This window comes from Crinia signifera, chromosome 19, assembly GCF_055691185.1.
Source record: "Crinia signifera chromosome 19, ASM5569118v1, whole genome shotgun sequence".
Taxonomy (NCBI): domain Eukaryota; kingdom Metazoa; phylum Chordata; class Amphibia; order Anura; family Myobatrachidae; genus Crinia; species Crinia signifera.
This window is the reverse complement of record NC_139226.1, coordinates 53,795,018-53,806,330: the sequence shown is the minus strand read 5'-3', so window position 1 is coordinate 53,806,330 and position 11,313 is coordinate 53,795,018. Positions and strand designations below refer to the sequence as shown.

General features: G+C 43.8%; 1 protein-coding gene across 1 annotated transcript; it reads left to right on the top strand.

The window, feature by feature from the left end:
- Positions 1 to 2,428: 2,428 nt before the first annotated feature.
- LOC146042547 (myeloid-associated differentiation marker homolog) lies at positions 2,429 to 9,591 on the top strand. The gene is made up of 2 exons (XM_083162601.1): positions 2,429 to 3,145; positions 6,560 to 9,591. Exons 1-2 carry the CDS (start codon positions 3,052 to 3,054, stop codon positions 7,483 to 7,485), a joined length of 1,020 nt encoding a protein of 339 aa, XP_083018727.1. The 5' UTR covers positions 2,429 to 3,051; the 3' UTR covers positions 7,486 to 9,591.
- Positions 9,592 to 11,313: the final 1,722 nt, after the last annotated feature.

Sequence of the window (11,313 nt, the reverse complement as noted above, 5' to 3'; positions counted from 1 at the left end):
TGCGACGAGATGCTTTTGAGAATGAAAGCTGGAACCGACGCAGAAAATGTTCCGGCTGCGGCGTGATGGTTGGGGGGTGAAAGCCAAAAACGGAGCATGAGATGTTTCGGCCGCTGTGTGGTACTTATTTTCTACAAAAGTAAGTGAAAATGATAAATTTCACCTACTTTGGTAGAAATGAAGTGATAATATATAGTCCCCATAAACCACTTTCACACCACTGTACCCTATCACACTTGATTGGGATGGGAAAACTGGATCCGGCAAATAACTTGTCCATATGCAGCTATGTGCCTGGAGGGTGAAAGCTGGAACCTGTGAATGAAATGGTACTGCCTTGGCAAGGTGCTTTTGTGGGTGAAACCTGGAACCGGTGAACGGAATGTTCCAGTAGCGGCGTGGTGGTTTGGCGGTGAAAGGCGAAACCGGCGCATGAGATGTACCGGCTGCTGTGAGGTACTTATTTTCTACAAAAGTAGGTGAAAATTGTTATTTCCACCTTCTTTGGTAAAAAAAAATGTGATCATTTATAGGCCCCATATATTACTTTCACACCGCTGTACCCTTTCACATTCGATTGGGGTGTGAAAATCGGAACCTGGGAATAATTTGTTCCGTACACGGCTATGTGCCTGGAGGGTAAAAGCTGGAACCTGTGAATGAAATGTTCCCGACTTGGCAAGGTGCTTGGGGGGGTTAAGCCAGAACCGACGGATGAGATGTTCTGGCCACGACGAGGTGCTTTTAGGAGTGAAAGCCAGAACCGACGCATGAGATGTTCTGGACGCGACGGGATGCTTTTGGGAGTGAAAGCCGGAACCGACGCAGAAAATGTTCCGGCCACGGCGTAATGGTTGAGGGGTGAAAGCCAAAAACGGAGCATGAGATGTTCCGGCCGCTGTGACGTTCTTATTTTCTACAAAAGTAAGTGAAAATTATCATTTTCACCTACATTGGCAGAAATGAAGTGATAATATATAGGCCCCATATATCACTTTCACACCATTGTACCCTATCACACTTGATTGGGATGTGGAAACTGGATCCGGCGAATAACTTGTCCATACAGTATGCAGCTATGTGCCTGGAGGGTGAAAGCTGGAACCTGTGAATGAAATGTCACCGCCTTGGCAAGGTGCTTGAGGGTAAAGCCGGAACCGACGGATGAGATGTTCTGGCCGCGGCGAGGTGTTTTTGGAACTGAAAGCTGGAACCGACGCATGAGATGTTCTGGACGCGACGGGATGCTTCTGGGAGTGAAAGCCGGAACCGATGCAGAAAATGTTCTGGCCACGGCGTAATGGTTGGGGGATGAAAGCCAAAAACAGTATGAGATGTTCCAGCCACTGTGAGGTACTTATTTTCTATAAAAGTAAGTGAAATTTATCATTTTCACCTACATTGGTAGAAATGAAGTGATAATATATAGGCCCCATACATCACTTTCACACCATTGTACCCTATCACACTTGATTGGGATGTGGAAACTGGATCCGGCGAATAACTTGTCCATATGCAGCTATGTGCATGGAGGGTGAAAGCTGGAACCTGTGAATGAAATGTCACCGCCTTGGCAAGGTGCTTTTGTGGGTGAAACCTGGAACCGGCACAAGAAATGTTCCGGCGTGATGGTTGGGCAGTGAAAGCCAGAACCGGCGCATGAGATGTACCGACTGCTGCAAGGTACTTATTTTCTACAAAAGTAGGTGAAAATTGTTATTTTCACCTGCTTTGGTAAAAGAAAAGTGATAATTTTTAGACCCCATATACCACTTTCACACCGCTGTACCCTTTCACATTCGATTGGGGTGTGAAAACCGGAATCTGGGAATAACTTGTACGCAGCTATGTGCCTGGAGGGTAAAATCTGGAACCTGTGATGAAATGTTCCTGACTTAGCAAGGTGCTTGGGGGTTGAAGCCGGAACCGACGGATGAGATGTTCTGGCCGTGACAAGGTGCTTTTGGAAGTGAAAGCTGGAACCGACGCATGAGATGTTCTGGCCGCGACGGTATGCTTTTGGGAGTGAAAGCCAGAACCGACGCATGAGATGTTCTGGCACGCGACGAGGTGCTTTTGGGAGTGAAAGCCGGAACCGACGCAAGGAATGTTCCGGTCGCGGCGTGTGAGTTACTTATTTTCTACAAAAGTAGGTGAAAATTGTTATTTATTATGTAAAAAAAATGTGATCATTTATAGGCCTCATATACCACTTTCACACCGCTGTACCCTTTCACATTAGATTAAGGTGTGAAAGCCGGAAACCGACGCATGAGATGTTCTGGCCTGCGACGAGGTGCTTTTGGGAGTGAAAGCCGGAACCGGTGCAGGAAATGTTATAACACTTGATTGGGGTGTGAAAACTGGATCTGGCGAATAACTTGTCCATATGCAGCTATGTGCCTGGAGGGTAAAAGCTGGAACCTGTGAATGAAATGTTCCCACCTTGGCAAGGTGCTTGGGAGGGGTTGAAGCCTGAACCGACGTATGAGATATTCTGGCTGCGACGAGGTGCTTTTGGGGGTGAAATTTGGAACCGGCGCAATAAATGTTCTGGTCGCGGCGTGGTGTTTGGGGGTGAAAGCCGGAAGCGGCGCATGAAATGTTCCGGACGCGTTGAGGTGCTTTGGAGAGGTGCCAGATCCGGAGCATGAGATTGTCATGCTTTTGCGATGGGCTTGAAGGCGGGTGAAAGCCTAAACTGGCGCATGAGATGTTCCAGGCACTGTGAGGTGCTTTGGGGGGGTGATAGTCCCTGACAGCTCCTCAAGACTGGCTGCTGCAGAGCACATACCCGGGGACCTGCTCAGTTTGTAAAACTGAGTAACGGGTCCACAGTTAAGGGTCTAATATGTGCTGTAGCATGTATTTGCAATCACTGGGCAGGAACTGATAAGGATGACTTGTGTTGTCTGTATAGTACTGCATTTATGTGTGTTACGATGTAAGACACATTATTAATAAATATGCATGTATGTCATGAACATATTATCGCGCCTCCTTCTTCTTTTTTTCAGGTAGACCTTCTCCACGAATGAATTGTGATGTCAAATGCTTACCCAGCTACGTCTCTGGACTACTGTGACATCATTTTTACTACAGCATATTCCAAACGTCAAATTGCAGGAGCAGCTACCCACAACAGGTAAGCAGGCGCGATAATATCTTCCTGGCATACATGTATATTTATCAAATATGTATGTTCTTCCGTAAATTATGTTTAAAGTTTGATGAATTGAGGTCCTTATATTATTTTATGCAGACAGCGAGCCAAATCAGGGCTGATATCAGTGCGGGAGATAGCAGTGATATTGTCTGCATTGCTTTTTTATTGAATATCAGTAATACTTTTTTCTACTAAAGTAGGTGAAAATAATAATTTTCACCTACTTTGGTAAAAAAAAAAAGTGATAATTTATAGGCCCCATATACCAGTTTCACACCGCTGTACCCTTTCACATTTGATTGGGGTGTGAAAACCGGAACCGGCGAATAGCTTGATATGTACGCGGCTATGTGCCTGGAGGGTAAAAGCTGGAACCTGTGAATGAAATGTTCCCACCTTGGCAAGGTGCTTGGGGGGTAAAGCCGGAACCGACGGATGAGATGTTCTGGCCACGACGAGGTGCTTTTGGGAGTGAAAGCCAGAACCGACGCATGAGATGTTCTGGCCTGCGACGAGATGCTTTTGGGAATGAAAGCTGGAACCGACGCAGATAATGTTCCGGCTGCGGCGTGATGGTTGAGGGTTGAAAGCCAAAAACGGAGCATGAGATGTTCCGGCCGCTGGGACGTACTTATTTTCTACAAAAGTAAGTGAAAATTATCATTTTCACCTACATTGGCAGAAATGAAGTGATAATATGTAGGCCCCATATATCACTTTCACACCATTGTATACTATCACACTTGATTGGGATGTGAAAACTGGATCCGGCGAATAACTTGTCCATACAGTATGCAGCTATGTGCCTGGAGGGTGAAAGCTGGAACCTGTGAATGAAATGTCAGCGCCTTGGCAAGGTGCTTGGGGGTAAAGCCGGAACCGACGGATGAGATGTTCTGGCCGCGGCGAGGTGTTTTTGGAATTGAAAGCTGGAACCGACGCATGAGATGTTCTGGACGCGACGGGATGCTTCTGGGAGTGAAAGCCGGAACCGACGCAGAAAATGTTCTGGCCACGGCGGAATGGTTGGGGGATGAAAGCCAAAAACAGTATGAGATGTTCCAGCCACTGTGAGGTACTTATTTTCTATAAAAGTAAGTGAAAATTATCATTTTCACCTACATTGGTAGAAATGAAGTTTCAGAGAAGCAGCGCTGGTGTCACAATGAATAGATTGAACAACTTTATGGTGAAAAAAACAATTTATATCACAAAGATAAATAAAAACATTACATACATTTGCACATGACAATATCGCACAATAAAAATGTTAAAAAGAAGGTCTCACTCTTTGATTGGATATGGATCCGTAAGGGCCAATGCCCTATTGAGTATCAGTCCAGATTGGAAAGTGCACTTAACCAATGGTATATCTGCCGATTGGGAAGATGAATGGGGAAAAGATTTTGGGGGACAATTCACCGGTCCTCTCTATGTTCACGGATAGATGGTAGTAGCCGCTGGAGGAATCAATGGAGAAATGTCCGTATTTTATCCCTTAAAGGACCTCTATTTGCTTTCAGAGAAATTGGTATTCAATACCCCATTTGGGTACCTCCCATATATGAAATTGCAGTAAATGTTGTAAGCACTGAAGGAGGGTGGGCAGGAATTCTCCAACCTGGACTAGGTTTGATAAAGGGGGGATGGCAGAACCTTTAACAGGTGGCTATGATGGTGTTGGCTCACCTGGAGGAAAAAGCTGCTGGGTGCCCCTGGTCACTATTGTGGTGGAGAGTTATCAGTCCCACTTGAGGTATTTGATGAGGGACCACTGTCTCATACAGGTGGCTATGGATGGCGGGGCTCACCTGGAGTTTAGTGTCCTGTAGAGGTCTTGGAGGGTGGATCAGAGTTGAAATTCACAAAAGTAGGCAGACAATGGACTGGATGGTAATATGGGTCCAATCTGTAGGAATGAGAGGCTGCACCTGACGCGTTTCGCCACTAGCTTGTGGCTTTTTCAAAGGTGGCTTCTAGTGTGGTGGCTAGGGGTATATATACCCATACTAGTGAGTAGCCAATTGACATTCAATCAGAGTAATAATACATTACAATCACAATTTCAATGTTTAATCATAAAGTAGGAGACAAACATACTGATATAGTAGGTATAATACCATAAAACATTTAATATTCCCAGTGGGTATCTGTTAAATCATGAAAATATATTGTGTTAATAATTATCACTTCCGGGTCAAAAGGTCACTTTGTTCCCCGCAAGTAACACAGATTGACAGTCTAGGTTGGAAAACGAGTCCTCAGTTAGCTGCCTCTGTGTTATTTTCTAAGAAAACGATATTCGTAAGCTTGGATTCATAGCGATATATGGGTGGAACGCATATGCGTTCCACCTGCCGAGAATGACTTCCCGCTTCCGCCGGAAGCTCAGTGGTTGTATTGGCCGGAATTCGGCCATATGACACGTGTACTAACACGTGGTCCGGGCTTGACAAGCCCTAATTTGTCTAGATGCGGTGACGCTGTATACCCGCGTCATCGCATCTTTAGGTGGTATGTTATGCGTCACTTCCGGGGGAGCGGAGCCAGTCGCCATAGACATGGAATTTGTTTATCATGGATGGGTGCAGTATTAGAACTGCCCCTTTATTTGAACAAAAGCAACTTTATTTTAACACATGAATATTACACTCGGATATCGTTTTCTACTATTAACCCCTGCCCATAGCGAAAAAAAGTCATTATTTTTCTGGGGAGCATTATTAGTAAGCAGTTTTGCATATATACACAGCAAGGTCATGGGGATGAAAATAAGTACAATATATATTAAAAAAGGTAATAATATTTGATATGGTAGAGAGGGTAAATATATAGGACTTCACATATCATCTTATTATATATGGAAAGAGATGCACAAATAATAATAATAGAAAAATAAAAAAAAATATATACACATATATATCCAACATATAACCTAAATGGTATTTTATTATTTACAAAATAACGTTAATTGGTGGATGTATGAAGACATAATTTATACGGTATAATTTTTATATATATATAGCAGTACATTATGGAGAGACTCTTTTTATAGTTTATCACCATATAGCTTTTGTGGTGGTTTATCCAGGCTAATATTGTATTAAAAAGGGGGGGGGGGGGGTAGGGTCCAAACTAATTTATACTAAAAGAGGGGGGGTCTTATCGATATTATATAAGGATTCTTTATATTGAAGAAGGCCCGCTGTTATCCTTCATGGACATATTATTATCTTCGACACCTACACATAGTCACATGGTACAATCCATTAAATGATACAGAACCAGACAAGGAAAGCAATAATTGTTCTATAATACTATGTTTAATTCCATTGCCTCGTTGAGGCCTTTTTTAATACAATATTTGACATCCCTTTTTCTTTCTTTTCAAAGGTACAAGAACCATGCCAGTCCAACGCAAAATCGTGGTGGGCAACACCCACACCCTAAAGTCTCCAGTTGGGATTGTGCGCATTCTGGCAGCCATCGTTGCCTGCGTTACGTTCAGCTTGGTTGTGCACAGAGGAGGTTGGGGCAGTGGAACCGGAGACTTTTGCATGTTCTCCTGGTGCTTCTGTTTCGCTGTCACTATAATAATCCTTGTGGTGGAATTTACAGGGGTGCAAAACCGGATGCCAGTGTCTTGGAAAAACTTCCCCATCACTTTTGCTATGTTTGCTGTGTTGATGTGCCTCTCTGCCACCGTTCTGAACCCACTGTTCTACTTGGAAGACAAAAGTTACGGCAGCGAGAGGCGCACCTACCAGATTGTGGCTGTAGTGTTTTCCTGTCTCACCACGCTGGCATATATCATTGAGGTGTCTTTAACAAGAGCCCAGCCGGGAGAAGTAACTGGATACATGGCAACTGTTCCTGGACTTTTAAAAGTTATAGAAAGCTTCATTGCCTGTGTTATTTTTGTCTTCATTTCAGATCCCCCGCTGTACACCAAACATGATGCACTTAAGTGGTGCTTATCTGTTTACTTTATTTGTTTTATCCTGTCTGTTTTGGTGATTATTTTATGTGTCGGGGAATGTACCAGTTGGTTGCCCTGTACTTTTGAGAAGTCTCTCAGTGCCTACGTCCTCCTTTCTGTCCTGTTTTATGCTTCCGCCCTGATCATCTGGCCAATCTTCCAATTTGACTCAAAGTACAGGGGAACCACACAACGTCCAAACGAATGCAGTCGCTATTCAGGTCGGAGTGGATTATGTAATTGGGATAAATTAGTAGCCATTGCTGTTCTGACAGCTGCCAATCTCATAGCTTACATTATAGATCTTGTTTATTTTCGTCAGTGTATACTGATCTCTTAGGTTATTCATTCGACCATGTTCTGCTTGCTATTTGACCAAAACAGAATTAACCCTTTGAGTGCCAAGTGAATTTCTCAAAATAGGTATGAAAATGACCAAGCCAACATTGTTATTCATCATGATGGGCTGTAATGTTTACCTTATATAGGAAATAGAATCTTTTTTTTCACACAACATTTTTTATTTGAATTTTATATAACAATGAGAGCGAGGCGGATATTTTGAACATCGCTCACAGAGATGTTGCCACTCAAAAGGTTAAAGGGAATATGTAATCCAGGATCATGACTGTCGGTCCGTCCTGACAGTCATGATCCTGGTCCGTTTGCATTTTGATCGACAGCAAATCGGCAGGCGGGATTAAACGTTGGTGAAAAAGGGGGCGTGTCCGCGTAAACGGCCATGGATTGTCGATATACGGCCATGATCGGGACAATCCACTTCCGTTATCGGCAGAACGGGCCTGACAGCTTTTAAAGTCGAGCTTGTTCTGCCATGATGCCTCTTCAATGCTGTCAGTAAAGACAACATTAATTAGGTATCCGCTGCTATTTCCCCCATCGGAAATAGCGGTGGAGGATTGCATATCCCCCTAAATCACTAGTCAGAGAACATACAGTTAAAAGTTCTATGCTTATTTATTCCTGTAACATTATGGGGGAAATTTACCAAAATGGATTCGTAAAAAATAGGTGTATTCGTAGGCAGAAATACACCTATCTTTTACACATTTGTATTTTCGGGATTTACAATCCCGAAAATACAACAATTCGTATTTCTAATGATGGAACATTCGTATTTGTATTTACAAATACGAATGTCTACACCATCGATAGAATACGACAGAAATCACCATTCAAAAGAATGGTGGTTCCTGATGTACTAAGCAGTCGTATTGATAATACAGCTGCTAATTGGCACACAAATACGACAGGAAAATACACCTTGCTTTCCCTGTCGTATTTGGCTTTAGCCTGCACGGATCAGTCAGATCCGTGCAGGCTTCAGTGTAAAAAAATAGAAAAATAAATATAAAAAAAAAAACGGAGTGGGGTCCCCCCCACAGCTGTAACCAGCACCAGGCTGAAAGAGCCGGGGCCGGTAATTAAAAATCAGGGAACCCGACAAATAGGGGTTCCCCGATTTTTAACAACCAGCCCCAGGCTCCAGGTCCGGGGCTGGTTCCCAAAATACGGGGGACAAAGTGACTAGGGGTCCCCCGTATTTTAAGAACCAGCCCCAGGCCAAACCGGCCAGCAGGGTAATGCCACAGCCGGGGGGAGACTTTTTATACAAGTCCCCCCGGCCAAAGCATTAACCCTACCGACCAGTCAGCCTGGCCAGGGGTCCTGGGGGAGTGGGGACCCCCCCAATAAGGGCCCACCCCCTCCAGGACTTACCTGACCAGGCTGAAGCCTGGTGCTGTCCCCGATGCCCCTGGGCGGTGGGCATCGGGCTGATTCTGGTGTAAAAAATAGAAGAATAAACTATTGTTTTAAACTGTAGAACTATGAGTCCCAGCAAGCCTCCCCTGCAAGCTGGGACTTGGTGAACCACAAGTCCCAGCCTGCGGGGCATTAAATGGCCCGCTGGGTCTTGTAGTTCCACAGTAAAAAAAATAGTTAAATAAAAACACACTGACACCTGTAAAATAAAAGTTTAATACATACATTACACACACACTGATACTTACCTATCTTGATCCCGTAGGTAGGTCCCAGAGTCTTGATCCGGTGCCTTGTCCTGGTTCCGGATCCATGTCGCCATTCTTCTTCATGTCGATCTTCATGTCGGCGTCAGGTCCGGGTCCGAAGAAATCCATGGTGGACCTGTGGAAGGAAATCCAACTCACCCAGGTCCTCCATGGAAGTTCTTCTGGCTTGGTCCGACATTGTCCAGGCATTCTTCCTTCTTCTTCCATCTTCTGGCTTCTTCTTTAAGCTGCCGGGCGACTCCAGCAAACTCCCCGTCTGTCAGAGCTGCAGCGATGTTTCCTCCTCGGTGTCTGGACTAAGAATGAATTCTAGCCAATCAGGAGCCGACTTTACTGGCTCCTGATTGGCCGCTGAGGTTTGGGCACAGTGCAACTCATACAGAAGGCAGAGGAGCACAAAAAAGTGTCTAAAAGGCAGATACTGTAGTGTTCATTCTAGCACCCGCTATCTTTGAAAACCCATGCAGTTCCTCTTCCTTGCCTGGGGTGTCGCTGTCTGCTGTGGTGTTTCTAGCACAGTTCGGGTTTGCATATCAGTGCACAGACCACACTGTGCTAGAAGCACTACAGCAGACAGCGACACCCCAGGCAGGGAAGAGGAACTGCACGGGTTTTCAAAGATAGCGGGTGCTAGAATGAACACTATCTGCCTTTTAGACACTTTTTTTGTGCTCCTCTGCCTTCTGTATGAGTTGCACTGTGCCCAAACCTCAGTAATATTTGTGCTTTATAGCATACACACACTTTCTTTTGTGTCCTTTTTCTTTGATTCCTTTGGAAAACAACCATGTTGCAATTGCATTGTTTTTTTCCAGGTCACTTGGCAGATGAATATTTATATATTTAGCCTTTTCCCAGTATTGGCATACACATTTTCTATTGTTCACTTTATAGTGTCCTCATCCAAACCTAAAATTAGCTCTGTGCTACACATGCAAAGTTTAATTTTGTTTTGCACGAACTGTATCGTTAGTATATGCTTTTTGTACACCAGTGCCTCCTGAATAATATTGTAAACCTTTAAATGTATGCTTTTGTTATTGTTTTTTACCTGAAGTATTATTTTTGTGTATCTCTACTGGTGCTTTTTAGAAAAGATAAATAAATACATTGGTGTATAAACCTAGACGATGTTTATTTGCATGATACTTTTATAATTTTTTTTTTTAAATTCGATAATTTTTTATTTGGTTTTGCATAACAAACAACACGAACCCCCTCCCCCCCCCCCACATACATGGTATAGTTGAAATGTATATCAGACAGAATCACTAAGCTAAACATACATTGTACAAATTCTTGATGTTCAAAAGGAGAACATGGATGAGCCAGGATTATTTATACATTCACAATATTCCAGAACATCTCAGGATGTATATGTATATACCCGAGGGCGCCTACTCGGGCATAGTTTGAGTTTCCCATACAATTAAAACATAAACATGTTCGCTCAGAACTGGCTCATCTAGGAGGAGCTAATTTGCCAATCATTGCATTGGTTGTCAGTAGAAAGTGATTCAGCAGTACTAGCTATACCAGCCAAACGATTCGGTCCAATCCTATTAGTATATGTCATAAAAAATAACACCCCCCCCCCCAAACACCCAAAGCAACCCACCTATATAACCCCCCTCCCTGTACTACCCAACCCCAACTAGGGTGCACTTGGATCCCTGAACTGTACCCCCCCCCCCCCCCCCCCCCACCCCCGGCTATCTATCTAACTATTCCCTTCCCCCTCCCAACTTGACCAACCACCCCCTTGCTAATACAGGATATTGTATCATAGTAAATGTAGCAACTTGGGAGCGTAACCCCCAGACTCCAAAGGCATCAGATCAAACAAAAAAGAAAAAAATTCAGCCTCCCGATGAAATATGTCAGACCACATTATATCCAGTTACCTAATCTAAACGGATATATATAATAGGCATTTTGTGTTAGGGATACAAGGAGACATTAAACACAGGCATCAGCAAAATGTATACATAAGACTATAACGGTGAATAACATAAATGGTATGGTAGAAATAGAGATACGAAGGTAATCAGGACTAAGAGGGGTGAAAAAACATATTAAGCCTCCATGCATTGTGTGAATCTAGTCCGGCCAGT

Coding starts and splice junctions, on each gene's coding strand:
- LOC146042547 (XM_083162601.1), top strand. CDS start 3,052: ATGCTTACCCAGCTACGTCTCTGGACTACTGTGACATCATTTTTACTA. Junction 3,146..6,559: donor GGAGCAGCTACCCACAACAG/GTAAGCAGGCGC, acceptor TTCTTTTCAAAG/GTACAAGAACCATGCCAGTC.